Genomic DNA, 24,324 nt, shown 5'->3' on the forward strand with positions numbered 1-24,324 from the left:
GAGTTTCATATCATGCATGGTCCCCTAGTTTTCTCATATGTGAAATAGAATGCCCATCTTAAAAGATTTTAAGGAGTAAGCAATGAATATTCATAAGCAATGGATACTACAGAGTACTAGTCATTATTATTATCAGACCAAATATGGCCAAGACCCTCGTTGCCCCAGCCTTTAACTTCTGAACATGTTGCTTCTGTTCCCAGAATGGCTTCTCCTAACTATACTAGTGCTTCCTTGTGGCACTCACAGAATTCAATCTGGACTTACAGTCACACAAAAATTATGCAGAAATTTAAGTGGAATCATTGTAGAATCTTCTGTTATCTGATAATGAACATGCTAAATAAATATAAAACTTCCAACTTCCTCCTAAGAGTCAAACATACAACAGAACCTTGTAGGGTTAAAAGTGTAATTTTATTTAGATGTTACTTGTACATAATCTATAGTAAGATATACAAACAGATAAAAATTGTTTGACAGGATCTTTTTAATACCACTTTAAATTCAATTTACAACAGCATTGGTAATACTGCAAGATGACAGATACTCTGCTTCATAAAACAAAAATTACTTGCTACTCTGGCTGATACATTCCCACTAATCTGTAATGGATTAAAATGTATCATGTATTTTAGTTGCAAATCATTACAAAACTTTTACAACCTAGCCACTTGGTGCTCATAAAAGATTTCGATGTGCTAAAAATTTACTGAAATGAAAACATTAATTTTCTAATAGGATCCTATGTAAAGAAAATCATAAGTGTACCAAATCTTATGGTTTGGGGCTAACAATGCAAAAATCATTTGCCTGCTGTTCAGCCACATCATGCTTGTGCAGTGACATGTGGATTCAGGCATCTTTCCAGCCTGTCTGCCTGAGTCTGTGCCATGAGGAAAATGCTTATGAGATATTCAACTTAACACACATGGAGCAATACAACTGGGGAGAATTTAAAATAATCTTAAAATTGTAACTATAATTTAAAATGTAAAATTTATAGAAATAAAATATACTGTTAAATATTTTCTCCATTTGTTTTGGTAAATACTTTTTAAAAATGGAAAAGGAAAATTCAAACTCTTCACTTTGTTCTTTGTAGGGAATACCTTATTAGAAGATTTAAATTTAGACCAAATCAGATTTGTTGAAGATACTCTAAAATAATCTAGACTGGATTTTAGTCATTTTCCATTCTCTTATAGGTAACAGAACACAAGAGGGCAAAAGCTATCTCACTAGCCATAAAAACAAATTAAAAATAACTTTTTTATTTAAACTACAGGAAGACAACTAGTAATTAATAGGCTCATGAATATTTATGAATAAAGTGCCACTAATTTTATTGTAGTAGGATATAAATAGAAGAAATTCTGAAGTGAATAGTAGCTGACGGTGCTCCCTCCATCCAGAGAAGAGAACGGCCAGAAAACAAAGAAGCATTGCTAAATCCAGGTTTCTGATTATACAGAATACTCCTAACCCAACAGTAACAATGAAGGCAAACTATTACAATAAACACAAAATAAGACTAAAACTGGTAAAAGTACCAAGAGTAATGCCAACACAGTAGGTCTCTGCATTGGAAAAAAGAGAAACTTATAAATTCACTAATAGTTACTAATATTAAAAAAAAATCATAGTGACAGCCAAGTAGGGCCTGCTCAGGAGGCACACACCAAGCAGCTGTGCAGCAGAGAGGACTTGAATGCACAGCCAAAGGAGGGCCTTGGAAAGTGGGTATAGACACTAGACTTTGCAGTTTCAAAATCTATGTGACCAAAACCCAGTGAGCAGGCAGGCATCATACAATAGCTGCCCCAAGTTACACGGAGACACAGGGTGATGTGGGCAGCTGGCTGATTTCCCCAGAATTCATGAACAAAAATCATTTGTTACAACATTCTCCCATCAACTCACACATCTCATCCTCAGCTCAAGATTCTTTCCTTTGTTGGAGCTGAGAGTTCCTAGCACCTGCAACCTATTGGAAGTACTGCAGATAGGCACAGACTCCACAGCAAGTGAAGGACCTTAGCATATTTTTCCTATCTACAACCCAAGCCTGGGACAATTATTTATTCTAAACAAGCATTTGTCCTTATCTAGAATTACAAAGTAGAAGCTGTCATTCTTGAGTCTCCCCGGTAGAATGCCTGAGCCAGGTCTATGGGATCACCATGTGGAAAGGGGAACAGGGTGAGTGGAGGTGAAAGCAAGGTGCTTTGCCACCACTAGGGATCAAATCAAGGTAATCTTGTGAGGTACATTTTTAAAAATTTAATGTGCTAACAACAATATGAAAGAAGAGAACTGTGTGCTTCTAGGACAGGGCAAAGGCCCTGCATGGGGCTAACCCCCAATCTGCCACAGCACCGTGAGAAGTAAATAGCTGTCACTATTTTTCACTTAAATGTAAGCTTTTAAAATTCTGACCAAATGGAGTGGGTTGCCTTTGCATGCAGGGCCACATGTGGTAGCTCTGTCTAGCTGGGGGCTATACTCCTAGATGGCTCACAGCTGTTCTGGCTGCCTGGTGCCCAAGCCATCAGGGCTAGCCAATATTTTAAGTGTGAACCCAATGGTCCCTAAAAGGGAAAAGGACCTTGTGTTCATTTGCAATACTACTGAGCCACTGAAACTTCATACAAAAATCACCAACAAGCATTTATTAAGTGAATATCCACAGGAAACCTGCCTGAAAAGGGCCCTTCCAATTTCACATTTGACAAGTGCATGAAAAGGCAATGAAATTATTCAGTAGAACATTTGAATTCACTCAGTAGCTACCAAATCAAGAAACTGAATGCAGAAACATTTGATTCTCCTGTTGTTAGACCTTTCCCTCTACAACCAACTTCTTCTGAAACACATAGTAAAAATGAAAAAAAAAAGGCAAAACAGTGACACTTACTGATTGGAAGACATCACTCTTGACACAGTCATTAATCTTGCCAAGACCTAACACCAGGCAGCTCACAGACACACAGCAAGTCTACAGAATCTTAATGATCAATAAGGGTAAAGTAAATACTTTCATGGCCAAGAGGGAAGCAAGATGCTGTTTTCAGAACAATGCAATAGTTACAGCATATCTCCTTGTGTGCAGCACGATGTGCTATATTTAGTGGCACTTAAGTATTACACAGTAAATACTGAAAAAACCCAGAAATTTTGGATGTGCAGAAGCGATATCACATTATTAATACAAAAGGTGCTAAGCTACAGGATTATAATACCACTATTTGGGTGCTGAAACCATCTGAAATCCCCAGTGAACTTCCACACACACTGTACTGGTGGTCCACCTGCCACCGTCCCTGTATGGCCTTAGTCAGACCAGTCATTCTCATCAAACTCAGAGTCGTCATCGGAGTCGCTGTACTCTACAGCAATGCGTCTGGACAGGATTGTGGCCACGTCGTTTCCAACAGGCTCCCGCTTGGCCTCTTGCTCACGTTGCTCCTGCACCTTTTTCAGCTGAATTCCTAGAGACACGACATAGGGGTGAGAATTAAAATGTTCTGATTGCTCCAAAAGGAAAGAAGACTGAACAGGACTACTGGACTTGGTTTTTCTAAGTTTAAGGACAAAGGGTTTTAGAAATTTGAGGGGAGAAAAGAGTGTGCAAAGTCCATTCTAAGAAGATTAGTTGTGACTAAGGTGCAAATGAACACCTCAATGGAACGTTCTAGAGCCACACTGTCCCATATGCCTGCTCTTATATAGTCTCATATAGCTTTCATATAGTCTCTTCTCAATTCTTTAACATGATATGCATACCTGACAACTACAAAAAAAACTCCTAATATTAAAAAAAAATCAAACAAGCATTCTTTGACTCCAAAAAATCATTTAATGTGTAGAGCTATCATTTGAAGGCAACAAGGTTGAAGTTTGCTAGAGACCTAAAGAAATCTCTCTATAAGGAAGGCTGTGTATATGTGGGGTGCTCCACTTACCCATCCTGATGGCAGCAAGGAGGTCACTTCGAGCATCACTTATTGGGGGCTGTGCCAGCTCAGGACGCTTTGCCTCAGCTACAGGGGGGCCATGCATTGGGGAGGATGAAAGAGAAGAGCCGGGGCCAGGAGGGCCTGGTGGAGGAGGTGGTGGACCTGGAGGCGGTGGTGCTGTGATGAGGAGCCCAGCTGAGGGTGGATGAGGAGGAGCTGCGTATGTGGAACCAGCTGATGCAGGAAAGGGGGGCTGCATGGGGATCTGGAGAGGGCTGACAAAAGCAGTTTGTGCTGAAGGAATCATGGGTGGAGGTGGAGGAGGAGGTGGTCCTGAAGGGTTGTAATACTCAATTATCTGTGCCGGGAGCATCCTAATAAAGAGATGAAACAGAGTCACCAATGTAACAATAAAGGGCCATGTCCCCGAGTTCTAATATGCCTAATCAAAGAAGTTCCCCCAGACACAATGCCCCCTACCAGCCAGACTTCAGTCACTGAAGGATGCACATGCCCACTCTGTGGTTCTGTCATTTTACAGTCCTACATTATTCATTATGATGAATGCAAGACTTATTGAAACACACACACATACACACACAAACACACAATCACTGAAGAGGAAAGCAACTTCTGTGAATACTAAAATAATGTAGTTGGCTGCAGAAGAGCAATGGCATCCTTCATCCTGGGCATCTCAAAGGGCTTAGAAACTTGTCTCCTGAGGGCTGCGTGGCCAACCAGATGAGGAAAATCCTATATTCTCTAGCCCAGTTTCATGGAAGCCCTGGCACCACAGCACCCAGTAGCGTGTCAAAGGCTTTGAAAAGTTCTAAGCCAATAAATCAGCTGATTTCTGCTCAGTCAAGGGTTTTCCCAGTCAACTGGACCACAGGCCCTCTCTGTGACTGAAAGCAGCACTCTGGGAATCCTGGTTCCACCAGGGCACAAAAAGAATAGCCAAGTCTGTGTGGTCTCTCCTTTGAGGGCTGAGAACATACATTTAGAAAGTGACACCAGTGCTCTGGGTAAAGAACACACATTACAGAAGCATATATTCAACTTCTCTGGGTACTGACTCTGAGGGTTAAGACAAAAACAGAGCTAAAGAAACCCTATTAAAGTCAAGGAGGGAGCTTGATTTGATGAACATGTGAAAAGGAAGGTCTTTTTAAAGAGGTATTAGAATTCTAACCCAGACAGAAAAGGAGAGGGCCTGGGGGAAGAACAATCTAAGGGCCCAGAGGTCAAGAAAGTTTATAGAGCCAAGTGTGAGAAGTGATGTTACAGGATTCAGTCATCTGTGATAAGCATTCTCTATGGTTCACCCAGGACGTGTAGAGAAATTTGAGAATTTAAACAGTTTCACAAAACAGCATGTCATCCTTTATCAATGCCTGATTTAAAGATCCTTTCAAACACTTGTAAGTATGTATGCAAAGAGAACACATATACAGGAACACAGCTGTCAACCTGGAATTTAGCTGTAATAAGGTAGGGTCAGTAGCACACCTACTTTATTTAACATAGAGTAGGACACCACTGAAGTGTCTACATCCAATTAGTCTTGACTATATTCTGGTATCTAAGATATCGAGGTTAAACTTCTTCCACAATACATTAAGATTCAAATGCAAAAACAAGTAGCAACTAAAGTACAAGGAATACTGATTTACCCATAATCTGCTGGAGCCATTGGTGCAGAGGCCTGGGACCCCTCTGGGGCCTGGGGTGGTGGTGGTGGTGGCGGCTGCTGAGGTCTGTTTAGGGCCATGTGCCTCACCGAGGCAGAGGGGGGCCGGTACTCGTGTTCAGGGGCCTGGTTTGCAGCCCCATGTGGTGGTGCATCACCGGCAGTGTAGGAAGGGGTGACCGGCTGGGGATGCAGAGAATGGTTGGGTGTAGCTGGATAAGAGTAATCTGTAACATCTGATGCATGGGATCTGATGTTGGAGAAAAAGGAATGAAAGAAATTTAAATTGTTTAAAAAATTTCCCTTATCAGGCAGAAGCATATATATGAATAACAACATTGCCAAGGCACAGAAATCAGAAATTTATTTCTTTAACTATCTACTAGGTCTAGTCCCATGAGAGCTTCCAAGCAACAACATAATTACTATCTTAGCGGCAAGCCCCAGTGTTACATGGATTCAGATTCACAGCTTTGAAGTGAATAAGTCAGACAGACCAGCAAGCAGGAACCAGCAGAGCCTCATTTTCACAGTATTTCATGTACTTCTTTTCTAAGAGACAAGACTACAAGATGAATCTCATTTCATTTAGAAACAGCATCTCAGACAGGATTTCGGTGGCAATGAAACTGACAGTATATAATTAGAAAATACAAAATGGCAGGTGAACTGGGTAAATATTAACAATAAGAACAGAAAGAGAAATGCAGAATGTATAACAGAGTGAACCATGTGTTTCATAACAGAAGCAATTATTTAACCCAAAGACAAAGAAGCAATGTGGTACACTATGGAAAGGCCTTCTTGCTTTCTTTGAACACATAGTCAAGTGTAAAACTCTGAAAATGGAAATCACATATTAGTGAAAAGAGTTCAGAAAGATGCCAGGTGCTGGACGCTGGCTAAGCCCCAGAAGGAGAGGATGGACTTGCATGTATGGCAGCAGCTTGGCCACAGGCATTAGTAACAGTCACACACTCCTGGCCTGGGTTACTGGACACGTGAGTAGGGACTGCACATCCTCTCATGACACTGAAGCAGGGGGTGGCCTGGAACTGGGAATCCAAAGAAAGAAAATGACAAACCCTCTGGGCATCCTGTCCTCTTTCGTGCTCCCTGCCTGTTCCAGTTTCCTTGCGTCACTCATAAATTCAATGCCCATTTTCCTTCTCTCCCACTCTTCTTTTCTTGTTCTGACTTTTCTCACATGTACTTGCTGGTTCCTGTTAGGATTCAGCTTGTGTTTCTCTCTCTGAAGGAAACAGGCAAACACATTGGGAATGTGAAGGAAAAAGGGAAGACGATACAAGCTGAATTTCCATCTCTAGGATTTTAGACAGAAGCTTCTGCTAACTGGAATTCTGTGTGACATAGAAAAACTTGCTAAATCAAAAAGTCTGCCCCAGCTTTCCTTCCCTAATTGTGGTATAATAATAACCAACAACTCATTTTCCTTCCTTAATTGCAGAATGAATTCTAGATTATGGTGTGCACGTGAGGATGTCTTCTGAACTCTGCAAACTTCAAGCAAATGCATTAAAAATATTTTTAATGGGAGAGGGATCTGGCCTATATTTAGACTTAGTACATTTAAAAAACATAAATACCTAAAATTCTGGGGTCATTGATGATTCATGCTAAGGAACTGTGTCAATGACTATGTGCACCGTTTTTTTAAAGGAAATAGTCATCCAGCAAAAAAAATAAAAATAAAAACATGGAGTGTAAGTGCTTCTTATGAGATGCATGGCAAGAAATTGTAAATGTTGTGGCATAATTGAAAGTGCTATTCTGGTAAAGTTGTTTTGCAATGTAGAGCCAAATGAAGCCAAGAAAAAGGGGTTAACCAGATGGACAGACATAAAAGCAGAAGAAACAAATGTTTGAAGGAGAAATGAGAGCAGAAGATTTCTACAGGGCAGGACTTCGGTGAAGAATGGTCACTGCAAGGACAGGATGAGAGGAGCAGAAGGGATTGGTCAGCTGAAGAGTGAAAGATTGGGAACAGGGAGATGACAGTAGCCTGGAGGAATAGGAGACTAACTCAGGTGGGAAGGTGGAAGTCGGCTAGGAGCTATGATGTCAATGTGGAGGTGAGTCGGGTGGTCCTGAAGCTCTCTGATCATCAGTAACCATCTGCTGCAGAAAAGAAAACAGATGGGTGAAGACAATAAAGAAACAGGAAGAAGTCAGTCCAGCATGGTGGGAAAAATCCAATAAATTTCCAGGGTTTTTAAGGTACGCAGGGTCAGAGCACCAATAACAGGGCCCAGAATTGATGAGAGAAAACAAGGATGTTACACATGGAGGTGTAATGCTTCCTGAGTACACTGAAAGAAAGGAAAGAAAGCTGGTTATCAGGAGTGCAAGCATTTCATCAATGCTCAGATCTTAAATTCATACTTAAAAATAAAACATGTCTGACATTGTTCAGAGAGAGGGCAAAAACTTAAGATCAGCTTATGTGAACTAGGTTAAAGTATATTAGTTACAATAATGTCTCATACACATCATGAAACTTGATATTAAATTTTCTTCAATATCTTAAATACATTGATGAGGATACAACAATTAAAAAGTCATGTTTCTAAATAACACTTAAGACATAAAATATCATTTTTTAAAAGTTAAAAAATGGGGATTCCAATTTTGTAAAAGAAAAAAAAATATGCACCAGGACAAAAGACGACTAAGGAGAGACACACCAAAATGGAAGCAGTGTTTTTTCTGGCTGATGGAATTATGGTTATTTATAATTTTAATATCTTTTCCATAATTTCCAGGTATAATTAGTGTATCTCATTTCATAATAAGGAGAAAGATTAACACTCAGTAAAATAAAAATATAAAACTTTTAAAATTAATTTAAGAGAGATATTTCAAGTTCAATGATGAATTACATAACATTTATCTCTTAGTAAATAATGTATACAAAAAGTGAGAGCCATGGGAAATAGTATGAGACAAAACGAAATTCTGAAGAAACAAAATGAACAATTCTATTTGCTTTTTGAAAAATAAGAGAAATGAAGACTTATCTAAGCAACACAAATATAAAGGCAGATACTAAATAATTTAAATAACCATCAGCTTTGTGCCTAACAAAGAATAATAATCTTTGGAATAATCTCATCTCAGATGCCAGAATGAGTATCAATCATTCAACTGAGGATTTTTAAAAAATTCATCATTTTTCTATTTGCATTTGTTAAAAAAAGATTATATGTGGGAAAAAACAAAGTATAAATTCTTCATGAATAAATAATAACAACTGTATTATTTGGGAAATGAAAAAAGCAAACTGACATCAATGGGAGATATGAAATTCACATATTCTTCCCTACCCCAAAGAACTAGAAGCAGAACTATAGCATCATTTTAACTTTTGACAGAAATAAACACATAAATATTTAAATATAGGGCTAGAAGTCAGTGAAAGCTCCAATAATTCTCTAATATTTAATAGATGCCAGCTGTAAAAGCTACATGCCTATAATCCCCGAAGACTTAGGAAGCTGAGGCAGGAGGATCTCAAGTTCAAAGCCAGACTCAGCAACTTAGTGTGGGCTTAAGCAACTTCATTTCTCAAAATAAAATATATAAAAAAGGGCTCGTCTAAATGATTTGGTACTGGGTTTAATTCCCAGGACCAAAAACGGGGGGGGGGGGGGGGAGAGGGAGGGGGAGGGGGAGAAAAGGGGGGGACCTCAATCTTTCCTCACATCCTACCAATGAAACACAGATCTACTTCAGTAGGAATATTTACGCCACTCTATCTACCAAATAAATCTCGGCAGCAAATATTCAGTTAGCACCTTCTACATGTTAAAGTCTGCTAAGACAAGCCACAAAGGTAAAAAGAAGAAGAAAAAGGACACAGATAAAACACAAGATCCAGGTTACTGCTGTTTTTGATGTATTCTTGAATCACATAAGAATTCTCTATTCAAAACTTTAAATGTTGATGACTTTGAGAGTCTATGCAAATGGAAAACAACAACAAAACCAGAAGGAGGAAATTAAGTCAGAAGGTTAAAATTGGCTAATCAGTTTTTATCATCTCTTCCAATGACTCCCTTTTGTGACAAATGTGACCTACTAATTCACACCTGAAAGAAACATTTGTTCTTAATCACTAAAATTTTAAAATAAACTCCACCAGAAAATTTCTCCTGAAATTAGAATATACAAAATTAGTTATCTAAAGTAAGAAATCATTTTTTCTTCATCATTCTTCCAGAGGATTATCAAAATGCTCAAGAAGGTATTCCTGAGTCACAGGAATACCTGATCAGTTTCAGATCAGTTTTAGATAACAAGTTACCAAAGGAAATTCAAAACTCAAAGCCAAAAATAAAGGACTAAGTAATTATTAAAGTAAAATTGAAGTCATTGGCAGTTACTCCAAATTTTGAATTAATGTTAACTATTTCTAGATTAACTGAAGAGTAAGTTTAAATCAAAGAGATTTTTTTAAAAATCAGATAAAGCAACCCAATTTAAATTAATACTGCCTTAAGGTAATAATAATCAAAATATACATAAGTAAGTTTTAAGGAGAGTTGTGAAACATATTGTGGGTCATATAAACCCCAAACTGCTGGTATATTTCCAATTGTAACAAAACCAGGTAGCATACAGTGGCCCCAAGCATGGGGTAGGGGGCTGTGACACACACACACCTAGTGTCTGGGGACAGAGATCCCTCGGAAGATGCTCCGTGGTGCACACTCTGAGACAACCTGTTGTCGGGTCTAAGCTCTTTGTCATATGCCATCATATTCCACTCCTGGCGCCTGTTTCTGGCTTTTCTAACCTTTTTCACCTCACGGGTGGTGCCATCTATACGCTTTTGCTCCTGACGTCCAGGAAAAGAAAGAAAGCATGCCAAGACAGAAGGGAAAGGAAAACAGCAGGTTAAATGCAGTTACAATGCATAGGAAACAAGCTTGGCGCACACACAAGAGACATTCACATTTTGATTACCCTACTGTTAAGAAAATTCTAAAGCATCATACTTGTTCCCAACAGACTCAACAGAAAGTAACTGAGACTTAGTTCTTTAATCTAAATTTTAAAAAAATGTTACTGTGCTACAACTGCTAGAGTTGCTTACCATGATTTTTGGTAAAGAATGTGCACTTCACTAGGCTGGTAGCCTGTTTTAAATGTACCACACACATAAAATACTGGCAATACCCTTCAGAAAAATCACTTCCCACAACTAAACAAGTTCGCTTAGATTGTTAACATGCAATTATCTTTCAAAGAAAACAATTCAGAATTTTCTATTCCCAATTCCTAAAAGATTAATATAGAATATTTAACACTGAAACTAGCTTAACACAAAACAAAATAAAATAAAAACTTACCTGCCCATAGAGTCATTCTTGCTCAATCCCTACCTGACAGCAAAATGTACTGACTAAACACTTAAGTCCTATGCAGGTCCTTCTTTAAGTTGTGAGGACAGTTACTTCTATGTATATATCTATGAGTTCCTGCTGCTTCCCTCATAAGATTATATGATCTTTAAGGACAAGAACCATGTGCTCTTACCTCCTATGCTTCCCTCTTAGGGACCTCAACATATGAGTACACACTCAATAAATACTGGCTAAATGATCAAATCCATGCTTTAAGAATGAGCTTCTAGAGCTTACTGCATCCCAGGCACTGTGCCAGGCTCTACTGACACAAATGGCAAAGAAAGAAAGAACAATAAGGGTCTCTGCTCTCAAGGAGCTTGCAGTCCAGCAAGAAAGCCTACAAGATGACACAAATAAATGTATCATTATAAAATATGATAAAATATAAATGTGTATATATTTTTTAAAACGTATTTTATATAAAATGCATATTACATATACATATTTTATATTTACATACTTATATTTTGATATATACAGGTATTTATATGTTTAAATATATGTACATATATCTCTAACACCTTCTAGTCTGAAAGACAGGAGGTGTCCTGCAGGGACTTAGGGATCAGATTTGCAGCATGAGTAGACATTAATTCTACAGACATCATGGGCCACTACACAGCAAAAGAGGCCACTGCACAGCAAAAGAGGCCACTGAGGAGGAGCGAGAGCACTGCATTAGGAGAAAAAAAAGAAGTTAAACTGAAATCTCCAAAAAACGAGAAGGCAGGGGCTGACTTGAGGAGGCATTTGAAAAGACCTCTATATTGTGGAGAACAGATTAAAAAGAAATACAGGAGCATGGGTTAGAAAGCTACTAAGGTGGCTGAAGTTAGATGATGGCAGGTGGCTCAAGTTAGAGAACTGGGTTATTTTTAGTGTTATTCAAGGATCCTAAGTTCAAAGCCAGCCTCAGCAACTTAGTGAGATCCTGTCTCAAAACAAAAAGTAAAAAGGGCTAGAGGTGTGGCTCAGTGGTTGAGCACCCCTGAGTTCAATCCCTGGGAGGAGGATGGGGGGGACCAAAAAACTTTGGCAATGTAGTGGCATAGTATATACACATGAATTTCACAGAAGATACTGAAATGGCAAATAAGAATATGAAAAGATGCATACTATAGGTGATAGGGAATGGGCGCTCATTCAACAAAATAATATTTGCGACTGGGGACCTGTTAGTACAAACTAGTTCTTCTGTCTTTTAAGGGTCAGGGGCAATACGATAGCATCTTTCAAATCTCAAAACTAACATTCTTTTCATTAACATCAATTTGACTTCTACAAATTTAAAGAAATACCTGCACATGGATACTGGATTACTCACTGCAGTATTTTTAAATTAAAGCAACAATTTAGAAACTTTTTGCATTTGTTAATATAGTAATGAGTCAATAACTGATAGAGCATTTATATTTCAGAATACTACACAACTATTGAGAATAAAGTACATTTTTAACAATGTCAGTGGTGTGTACAAATCATGTGGCACAATTTTATGTATACAGAATACTATTAAATGTGTATGCATGTATTTATATGTGCTTACAAGATTTGAAAAATGCACACCAAACTGTAAACAGTAGTTAGCTCCTCTCAGGGAAGGGCATGCCTTTATTTCCTTCAGTGCTAGTTGAGCATTTTATAGCCAGCATATATTGTCTACATATTAAAAAAAAATATGTGTGTGTGGGGGTTTCAATGTTATTCCAATGAGGAACCACTGTGTTAAAATAACTAATAACTACTACTCTTATTTTTTAAGAGATGTATGCTGAAATATTCAGGAATTAAGTGTGTTACTTTCTTCAAATGTCTTTTTTTTTTTTTTTAAAGAGAGAGTGGGAGGGGGAGGGAGAGAGAGAGAGAGAGAGAGAGAGAGAGAGAGAGAGAGAATTTTTTTTTAATATTTATTTTTTAGTTCTCGGCGGACACAACATCTTTGTTTGTATGTGGTGCTGAGGATCGAACCCGGGCCGCACGTATGCCAGGCGAGCGTGCTACCGCTTGAGCCACATCTCCAGCCCTCTTCAAATGTCTTAAATTCTACCTAAGATGCATGCAAGATGGACACACACAAACATACACACACGCACAAGAATCAACCATAAATATTAACAACACTGGCCTACAATAAAATCCTGTTCCCTACTCCAGGATACTCTTATTTCTGCCTAGCAGGTCCCTTGATTCTAAAATACACTGGCCTCATCTGCCCTCTGTCCCTCCATACTATCTATGCCTCACCCATACCCTTACTCTACAAAGCTATCTATCCTTTAGACCTCAGCTTGAGTAACACTTCCTTACAAAGGTCTTCCTTGACACTCCTCTGCATGTATGCTGCCACCTTACTTGTCATCTCACCCACAAAACTCTGTACTTTATAATACTTGGCAGCAGTGTAACTATGTACAGATATGGTGGCACATACTTGTAATCCCAGTAGCTCTGAAGCCTGAGGCAGGAGGATCCAAAATACAAAGCCAGACTCAGCAACTTAGTGAGACCCTCTCTCAAAATAAAAAAATAAAAAGGGCTGGGGATGTGGCTTGGTGATTAAGCACCCCTGAGTTCAATCCCTGGTATAAACAAACAAACAAAACAACTTCATATTTGGTCAGGAATGGTGGTGGATGCCTTTAATCCCAACAATCTGAGAGGCTGAGACAGGAGGATCACAAGTTCAAAGACAGCTTCAACAATTTAACAAGAATCTGTCTCAAAATAAAAAATTTTAAAAAGGAGGCTGGGGGTGTATTAATGCCCCTCTGGGTTTAATCCCTGGTACCCTCAAAACAAAACAAAACAAAACACTTCTTATTTATTTACAGAATTTTTTAGGGTTTAAAAGTATCAAAAAATAGAGGAAACTTGAAATACAGAAACAATGGATTCTTTTATTCACAAATTTTCTAAATTAGTTTCTTCCTTCAAGTTTGTCAAAAGAAAATAGAACATGACTTGGTGTCTAAAGTCCTTGGAAATGAAGGCTACCATGCTTCATTTTCTTTTTATTCCACTATGAAGCACTTTGGCATTGACACTGTTGAACTTTTCTCTCTGTATGAGCTCCAGGCTCATGACAGCATAAGGCCAGGGATCCTCACTGTGTTATAAACCAGGTGTGTGACAGTCTTGTTTTCTCCATCACTGCTTACCCAGCATTTAACAAAAATTATTACATAAATGAATGAATCAGGAATTTTTATCAGAATTGTGTTTGAGGAATATAAAATGAGAAAAAATAACTAATGAAATGACAAATGATTTTGAAGACACAATAATCTTACATAAAAGATGATTTTCCCTTCAAAATAAAAAGGTCACAAAATTAAATATTCTTCCCCAAAGAATCACTGAGAAGGTAAACTGCCTTTTAAAAGGACAGAAAGTTTTAAAAAAAGGTACTCTCAAAAGTCCTAGGGTTTTGTCCAGTTACTGTCAAAAAGTATAGGGATTGAAATAAACACATACTTGTTTCTTTTCCATTTATTCTTTGGTTGAATACTTTGAAGAACTTCAGCAGTTCTTTCAAAATTCCCAATTAAATCTTTCTAAGCCATGAGCAAAATTAACTGAAATTGAGTATTCAAATAATCCACAGCTTTTAAATCTTTTTCCAGAGACCAGTTTCTTTCCTTTCCTCCTTTTCCCCCTGCTCTCTCCCTCTGTTCTTTTGTAGTACTGGGGCTGGTACCCAGGACCTCCACATGCTAGGCAAGCACTCTACCACTGAACTACATCCTCAGCTCCATATCTTCTCTTTTAAAAATCCTGTTTTCAAACCTCAAATTCTTCTTTCTCCAACTGAACAAATATACCTGAATGTGCCAAAACCTAAAGGCCAATCCACAGAATGCTAAATGTTTCTCCTAAATAATGCACTGTAATATTTGTCAACAAAACTGGGTGGTCACTTTTTTTAACTGATTTTTTTAAAAAAATAAATGACAATGAAATGCGTTACAATTCTTATTATACATCACTTTTAAACACAGGTTACATATAAAAATATTAGCAAAATCTTGTCCTCAAAGAAGTACTCTTCTAGGTGGCTTAGTCTGAGTTCTGGGCCCCAAAGAGGTAATTTTCAAAGCAGAAGTTCCTTAACTTGAGCAAGCAGAATTATGCTTGCATGACTGCCTGTAAGGCAGGTGTTTCTCATCAGTCTGACTTGCAATTCTCTTGCCTATGGCTACCCACAAACAGAAGCTCATTTTCAGTAAATACCATCCCTGAACCCAGATTACACATGCTTCCCAATCCACTATGCACATTTCACCAAGGTGTCACATTTATGACACCAAAAAAGTTAAATAGACAGAAGTACATCCTTGTATCTGATATGGAAGGCTGACCGCTTTATGAAAAATTGAGGGATCAGAAGGAGAGAAGCTATAAAACATGGTTACCAAGAAAACTGAAATTTTAGTCACTACTATTATTAAAGCAAAGCCAGTGCTGGAGAATAAATCAGTAGTTATAGAAAAATAGTATGACTGTGTTACATTGAATTGTCAGGATCTTTTTTACCCTCTATAAAAACCTTGAGTACTAAATCAAACAACTCAACCATTTAAATAAAGCACTTAGTGATTTACTTACTTCTAAACAAGAATCCCAAATCCACAGTGATATGCAGCTTTCCCACAGTGGGATTACTTACCTTTTGACGCCGTTTCTCTTTCCTTTTGTCTTCTGTATCCTGTAGCATTTTTTCTTTCCATAGGTCAAAGAAATAGGAAGGATCAGTATAGAACTTCAGCCCATCCTTCTTATCATCTCTACGAATCAATGTATTATAAGTAAGGGGAAAAAGATTATTAGATACTTTCATATGCATGTTAATGTGAATTTAATTTTAACTCATGGCATTGTAACATTTGCAGAGGACATCTTAATGTGAATTTAATTTTAACTCATGGCATTGTAACATTTGCAGAGGACATCTTAACTATCCTATACTTTATTAATTCTCTAAATTTCCTTTTGAAAAAATGTGGAAAAATGTACAAACAGCAACTTGTTCCAGAATAACGAAAGTATTCTTGCACACTCAGAATTAAGAATAGAAAATTGCTCTGTAAAAATCACAATGAAGCTCATGACTACTGAGTGTTAATATTTCAGGAAATATTTTGTTTATTCCAACAAGGAGGTATACACAGGGATGAATGGACTCTTATACAGATACATTTACTTCTACTCTGAGCTTCAATATTATTAGAATAAAAACTATAAAGTGCTGTCTCTTCTTCTCAACCAGGTTGCCCAATATCTGTAAATTCAATCAGCAAAGAAAATTTTCATGGATATAATTGTAACTAGGAAAAAAAGCAATAAACTATATATTTTCAAAGCAAGTTCATTCACTTGTGGTCATTTTAGTGTCAAGTACTTCTTCAAATACTGTGGTCTTAGGAATATTTCAAAGGCCTCATAAAAAATTACTCATTTATCATGCAACCAAGAACAATGTAGCCAATATGAATCCAAAGTGTAATATAAATCAATAGGAATGTTCAAAAAAATCATGATGCAAAGTAAACTCTCTATAATACTAACGTTTTTAAAAACCATGTGGCCTGTAGACTTCCCAAGAGGAAGCAGTACATTCATACTTCATACTAATATTTCAACAAGTCATTTAAGGTACTGAGATGCAAAATCAGTTAAATGAGTATAGACAGGAAAGAGCTTATGCCCAAGAAAAGAAAGCTAACACAGGAAGAAAAAATGGAAAAGGTCTATCCTTAAAGTTCCTGCTACGTCATCTCTTGCAGGCTTCTCACTATAAAACGCTAAGGCCCATATTCCTACCATGGCTATTCTAGTCACTGTGTCTGAAGATCACTAACAAACCAGTGCAACTCTTTCTATATATACTTTAACCTTGGATTATTTAACATCCTTCCTTTCTTCTAGTTTCCCAACTTGTAAGCAGCTTGCATGATAGAGATTTTATTAGTAACATAATTGTGAAAAAGCAAATTTGGTTCCCTAAGACACTAAGGAATTGAATATAGAATTATAGGAAAACTGAGGAACTTGCTGAAAAGTTGAAGATATCTAAAATGCACATTCTTGCTTTTAAAAATGCAGTTAATACTCTAATGAAGATAGAAGCTCAATGAAGTAAACAAATGCCAATCCTGACATAAGACTAAAAGCAGATATGTCTAATGTTTATCATCATCTGACCACTTTTCATCATGTCACAGTGACACATTTAATTCAAATGCATAATTTTATGTTTTATGTATCTCAATTATTGTTTTATGAATAAAAAGTAGATTTGGGCTGCCACTGCTAATCTTAAAACACATTATTAAAAAACCAAAGACATGCTTTATTTTCCAAAAGACTGAATATGTACACATTATATATATTATGTACATTAAAATAATATATAAAATCATTTTATGCAATTAAAATTTAAATCACTACAGATATTTAATCATGATCTTGATTAGTCAAATACATGTGGTTCACTGGATATTCTGGATTATTTCCTTTAACATAGAATTTTTAGTGAGCTTCCTTAATAATATCAGGTAGGAGAATTCTAATAAGCAGGCCCTCACACTACAGTGTTTATAGTGGGGCTGCCAGCACTAAATAAAACTGAAATTGTCCTGAAAAAACATTTATCAAATGAAAGCAGTCACAAGGGTTATAGCTCAGTGGAAGAGGACTTGCCTAGCATGTGTGAGGCACTGGGTTTGATACTTAGCACCACATAAAAATAAACAAATAAAGGCATTCTGCCCATCTTAACTACAAAAAATAATTTTAAAAAATGAAAGCAGTCACAAAAATACTAGGTGAAAATATGCAAGAATGTTTAGGGTTATGGGAGACATAACCTAATCATGGATTAATCCACTGGCATGGATTAACTAGGCAGTAACTGTAGGCAAGTAGGGTGTGACTGGAAGATGTAGGTCACTGGGAGTGTACCTTTGGGGTTTATATTTTTGTCCTTGGTGAGTACAGTTCTCTCTCTTTCCTGGTTTCCATGTCCCTCCACCATGCCATTATGCCATGATGTTCTGCTTCATCTTGGGCCCAGAGCTATGCAGTTGGCTGACCATGGATTAAAGCTCAGAAATCATGAGCCAAAGTAAATGGCTCCTCCACTTAAGTTTTTCCTGTCCAGTCTTTTAGTCACAGGAATGCAAAAGTTGACCAATACACCAGGATTACCATGCTTTTATTCATATGTATCATATATTTTTAAAATTTGTGCTCTATAACCTCCAGCAAGTATACTTGTTCCATTTTTATACAAACTTCTTAGGGGGGAATCCTGCTCATCTCCCATCAGTTTAAAGGGAGCTCTTATATTTGTTTTGAGAGAATCTTTTCTGTCTATGCAGGAAAAAAGGGACTCAGTTTCAACTGCCCTTTCCTGATATAGCTGTGATAAAAGGTATTTCCAAGCCTTGTTGATCCCAGAAAGGATGGAAAATGAGACTCGGGAAACTCTAAGCTCTCCCTGAGCAGGGCCCTGCAGGCAGGAATGTCAAGGCAGTGACACATACAAAGAACACACAGTATTCTCCAAGGCCCTTGTGGGAGCACAGCTGGCAGCACTGACTCTAGGGCCACTGATTTCCACAATCTGTGCTGGGCAGAGGTGAAATAAGTGGCCTCCAAAGAGGAGAGTGTTGTAGTTTGAATCCAGACTGTCCCCCAGTGTCTTGTGTTTCCAATATAGCAGTATTCAGAGGTGGGGTTTTTGAGAAGTGACTGGATCATGAGGGGTCTAACCACATAGGTGGGACTAATCCACTGATGGTTAAATGAACTTTTGGGAGGTAGTACCTAGTTGGAGGAAGCAGGTCATTGTGGGTGTGCCCTAAAAGGTTTTATCTTCCCCCAGTCCCTTCCTTTCTCTCTTTGCTTCCTGGTATCCATGAACTGAGCAGCATTCCTCTGCCATGCCCTTCCACCACAATCCTCTGCCTCACTTCAGGTCCAACGAAATGGAAGGCTGATCATGGACTCAAACCTCTGAAACCATGAGCCGAAATAAATCTTTCCTCCTCTAACTTGTTCTTATCAATTATTTTGGTCACTACAACAAAAAGCTGACTAACACAGGGAACAAAGATGGACAGAGGAAGAAGCCTTTAAAAATTTTCTGTCCTTTTTCTTAGAAATTTGGTCCTTATAAAGTATTTTACCATTTTAACAATAACAGAAAGTTAATTTTGTGACTCTATTTTCACCCTTAAAAACCCCTAACACTGTAGCATACATTTTTCTGAATTAATAATAAATGTCTCTGCAGTGCTAAAGCACTGAGACAGATATTTTGCTGCATTATAAATAAACTGTGCTGCTCCTTTTGAATTGGCTTTGAACATAAGTAACAACAAGATAATCACACATAAAGCCATTATATAAAATGCCCACTTCCACTTAAAACATCCAAGTCTAACAGTTAAAATCAGAGTTCAAACTTCTCCTGGTAAGTGATATGTATCCTGAAATACCAGAACTTTAGTAATCCAGCACCAGGGACTAATTTCAACAGCATTATTGTTTTCAAAGTTTGAAAGAATTCTTTTAACCCAAATGAGCTATCCAGGATACATCCAGTACATAAGTGTGTTTCCAACACTGTCTAACTCTCCATCCACAATGACTAAAAACACTTTGAGGATGTGGGAAGCCATACCTGTAAGGTGTCAGGATGTTCAGAGGTGGAGGTTTATCACTCTGGTTGTAAATGTCAGCAACAGGATTAGGAATGCTGTTCTTTGAAACCACCTGCTGATCTTGAACTGTGGAACTTTTGAAAGCTTTTTTCATGTTGATGTCCTGTAGTGACACTGTATAGAGAAAAGTCCCCCAAGTTAAATTATATACAAATATGAATATATATATATATATATATATATATATATATATATATATATATATATATAAATTATACAGAATTTTTAACCATTTAGGAATAAGTATCAATTGACCCACTATAGTAAACATCTCCTGTAATAACCAAATGATGGTTTTTTTAAATTGTTCATTTAAAACCATGCTTAAAGAAAATGACCATCCCTCCTCGCTTAGAGGTAACAGTTTTCTCTAAAATATGGTCAAATTATGGCTTTTCTTCCTCTGTAGAGATCAAATTTTTCACTGGACCTAAGTAGTACAGCTTCAGATTATTTAAACAGTCCTTCTCAGAAACCACATGGGAATATAGTTATGAGTATAAAAGGCATGTAAATACATAGATTTCGGCATCCTAGGGGAAAACCTCAGTTAATAGTAGTTTAAGTATAATACCTTATACTTGTGCAAAAATCGCACAAGTGTAAATAACACATTAAGCTTTTACAACACTGACATTAAGGAAAGACAACAAAAGTTTCTTAACATAAAGTCCTAGAAATTGAGTTGCTTGACTTATGAAACAAAACTATACAAAGGAGCCAAAATATCAGTGCTAGATATATTTCTTTCTTGTGTCTGTACAGCATTTACATTTTATTTGTTCACTCATCTGACCTTGATATAAACTTTTTGTGGAGAGTACACTGGTCCTATTAACACACCAGCTTGGCCACTGAAACTAATTCAGGTTGTTATGTGACACTTAAAACATCTTCCAGCCTTCACCCCCTGAGAAAAAAAAAGGTGAGCTATATTTCCTATATTTCAGTCAAATATCTCTTCCACTCTCATATCCATATCAAGGAAAATAATAAGGTAAAATCTTAATTGAAAAGGGATTGTAAAGACATGACACGTACTATAAAATGTCATAAAATTTCATCTAGAGATTAACCTTTTCCAGCATAAGGTTTATCATAATCATTTCAATTCAAAAAGCCAAGATAAAAACCTAATAAAGTTGAATATTAAAAATTACCTGTGCTGGGCTGGAGCTCAGTGGTAGAATACTGCCTGGCATGTGTTAGGCACTGGGTTCAATCCTCAGTACCACATAAAGATTAATAAATGAAATAAAGGTATTGTGTCCGACTAAAGCTAATTAAAAAAAAAAAAAAAACCAAACAATCACTTGTGCTATCAATTTTAAAACTAAATAATAGATTTAAGATGTTATGAATTCCTTATCTCAACTGACAAAATTGCCATTTAAATTTTTATTTTTTTAATATTTTTATTAGTTGTTGATAGACCTTTATTTTATTTACTTATTTATATGTGCTGCTGAGAACTGAATCCAGTGCCTCACACATGCTAGGCAAGCACTCTACCACTGAGCCATAACCCCAGCCCTAAATTTTTATTTTTAACTAGAAAATAAAATTCAAAATATCTGATTTAAAAGAGCATGTTTTTAGCTTCCTATTGTTGGAAAAGTCAGAACATTCATAATGGATATTGATACTAATTTAATTTTACCTTTGAGCACGAACAAATATACTTTTTAAAATAATGAGGGATAAATTTCACAAATAAACTATGTTTTTTTTTTAATTTACAGCTTATTTTTATTGATACTACTATAAATAGGTATAATACAAAAATCAAATGCTGGGATCATTTTAAAACAATGAGAGAAATTCTAAAATAATCTAGAAATTCTAAAAATAATTCATAACTTGAATGTTTTTCTCAAAGCAAATATGAATGGTGTATCTTGCAATTTTTTAGCAAATTTATTCCAGTCTAATCTCAGACTTTCATTCAAAAAATACTGAAAATGAAATTTTTAAAATGGAATTACTGATGGCCTAAATTTTATTGCAACTGCCACAATTTTAGGAAATATAATCAAAATGATTTTCAGTTAACTTACACAGTGTTTCGTTAATGTTATTTTAAAACTTGAGCTTAAAGGCCTTTGGTAACTGCTATTTCTGAGATTAATAACATTTTTTAAATTGGCAGAATCACCAAGATTATTCATAAGCATCAATCCTAACAATTAGGCTAAAGGTTTTGCTCTTTGGCTTGATACACCTATGACCCTCCCTCTTGGTTGGACTATCTCTTTGGATGGTTCTGTTTTAGGCAAGAATGTATTTTCAAAATAACTACCATTAACCTATATTAGGACTTCTACTACTGAATATATTTGAAGAATCCTTTAGAACAAATACTATGTTTATATATAATTGTAGTATTTATATATATATATATATATATAAAATAGAAAATGCATGGTGTATGAGATAAACAAGACATGAATCTTTTCATCACTAATTAACCCAATGTTGTAGGGTTTTCCTCACTATTCTTCTAGGAAACGATGAGATGAAATGTCAACATACTACCCCAAGGAAAAAGTAGTAATTACAATGCAATTAATTACTACCGTCTTGTCAACATCACTTCTAGCTCACTGCTTTCATGCAATTACCTACCCTCTTCAACTGTGGAATCCAGCTGGGTAACTTTGACAGCAAGGCGATCAATTCTGTCTTGAAGAGAATTTGCTCTGATGTAGAAGTTGTTAGCCTCATTAAACAACTCACCAAATATGTCTTCAGCATGTTTGCCTGTAGAGGAGAAGAAATGGAGAAAGCCATCTGCTAAGGAGCTGTTGAGCTGCCCCGGCACAGCCACACCAGTGCTTATTAGTGTCAACACCCAGGGTCCTGTGCAAATGAGTGTAAAAATGAAGTATCACAGTCCACGGCCTTAGAACTTTTGGAATTTATTAGATATTTATATAATTGAAAAGTTGATGAAAAGTGGCAAAATTCTAAAATAGATAATACAGAATCTTCATCACTGCATGCGTGATCACTCAAGTTGTGTCCTGCTAAATGTGACTTCTTTAAGGAAGAAAAAAATTCTCATTTTGTATGTTTTAAGTATAAATACAATTTCAGGAACTAAACTTCCCTTTTACCCCTCAAAATAATTCAATAAATCATATTTGACCTTAAATTTACCTCATTCACAATGAGAAACATTAGATATTTGGTCCTGTTGTTTTTTTAAAAAAATATTTTTAGTTTTAGATGGACACAATGCCTTTATTTTATTTTTTATGTGGTGCTTGCTGGGACCAAACTCAGTGCCTCTCACATGCTAGGCAGCATTGCACTACTAAGCTATAACCCCAGCCCTGGTTGGCTCTTTACAATGGCATTAAGTTCTTCTAATTTATATTTGGAAATCTAGAGACAGTGATGTGTGATTTTACACTCTCTAAAGGGTATTTTAAATTTTGAGTTAATTTTTTTCTGTATGGTCAACTCTATGTTCCTTTGAGTGCTAGATATAACTCCCAACTTTTCTTAAAATGGATTTAACAATTCTGAAGACTTAACAAAGAGACATAAAACTTAGATCTACTTACACTGAATTTCCAAATCCCAATACCTTCCCTTACACACTCAACAAATATTTAATATCTGCCTATTTCATGTAAGGACTTAACTTCTATGACAGAGATACCTATCATTTCTTTTTATTTTCTTTTTCCATCAATTTATTGCTCAAATAACAACCCAAACATTCCAGAAGAAAACTTCAATGGAGCAAGCATAACACTAATATTTTCTTGGTGATTTACTGTTTACTAAGCACTCTCATAGCCAGTTTCTGTTCTCAGTGCTAAAATCCATCAGACTGTGAACTTCCAAAGAGCAAGAACCTTGTCTGTCTGCTCAATGTTGCAGCCCCAGTCCTAGAGCAAGGCTTCCAACACACATATTCCTTCAATAAGTAAATGAGTGAGGCCCAGAGACTATCAGGGAATTACTGTTTTTCATTTTCCAGGTAATTAAACTGAGGATCAGAAAAGTAATCTTTCTAAATCTCCTGACTGGCAAATGGCAAAAGCAGATGAAACAAAATCATGGTCTACTAACTTTTAGTTCTATGCTTTTATCATTTACTTCACTGAATCTCCTTGGCCACAAAATACAGAAGAGTATGGCAGATCCTCAAAACATTAAACATAGAATACCAGTATGATCCAGCAATTTCAATTCTGGGTACATATCCAAAACAGTGACTTGAGAAATACTTGTACACTTAGGTTCATTGAAGTGTTAGTCACAACAACCAAGAGGTGGAAGCAACCCATATGACCATCAACAGGTGAAAGGATAAACAAATCAAATATTCAGCATTCAAAAGGCAGAAATTCTGACACATGATACAACATGGATGAACCGTGATAACAAGGGAAATAGTCACAAAAAGATAAATACAGTGATTTTACTCAGATGAAGTACTTAGAGAAGTTAAATTCTTACAACCAGAAAGTAGAATGGTACTTGCTAGGGGTTGGGGGAAGAAG

At 36.7% G+C, this 24,324-nt stretch overlaps 1 protein-coding gene across 5 annotated transcripts in view; it reads right to left on the reverse strand.

The window, feature by feature from the left end:
* Window positions 1-418: 418 nt before the first annotated feature.
* Wasf3 (WASP family member 3) overlaps window positions 419-24,324 on the reverse strand; it is a 134,508-nt gene continuing 110,602 nt past the window's right edge. For 4 of the 5 annotated variants that reach the window (XM_034636330.2, XM_071611311.1, XM_071611309.1 and 1 more), the window contains 7 exons: window positions 22,433-22,567; window positions 19,768-19,921; window positions 15,748-15,865; window positions 10,335-10,510; window positions 5,636-5,902; window positions 3,966-4,333; window positions 419-3,491 (listed from right to left, as the gene is read on the reverse strand). In XM_034636330.2, the coding sequence (XP_034492221.1) occupies window positions 3,334-3,491; window positions 3,966-4,333; window positions 5,636-5,902; window positions 10,335-10,510; window positions 15,748-15,865; window positions 19,768-19,921; window positions 22,433-22,567 (1,376 nt within the window). In that variant the 3' untranslated portion in view covers window positions 419-3,333. Of the gene's footprint in view, window positions 3,492-3,965; window positions 4,334-5,635; window positions 5,903-6,737; window positions 6,905-10,334; window positions 10,511-15,747; window positions 15,866-19,767; window positions 19,922-22,432; window positions 22,568-24,324 lie in introns of all 5 variants that reach the window. The other variant, XM_034636331.2, reaches the window with a different exon arrangement.

Source organism: Marmota flaviventris, chromosome 4, assembly GCF_047511675.1.
Source record: "Marmota flaviventris isolate mMarFla1 chromosome 4, mMarFla1.hap1, whole genome shotgun sequence".
Taxonomy (NCBI): domain Eukaryota; kingdom Metazoa; phylum Chordata; class Mammalia; order Rodentia; family Sciuridae; genus Marmota; species Marmota flaviventris.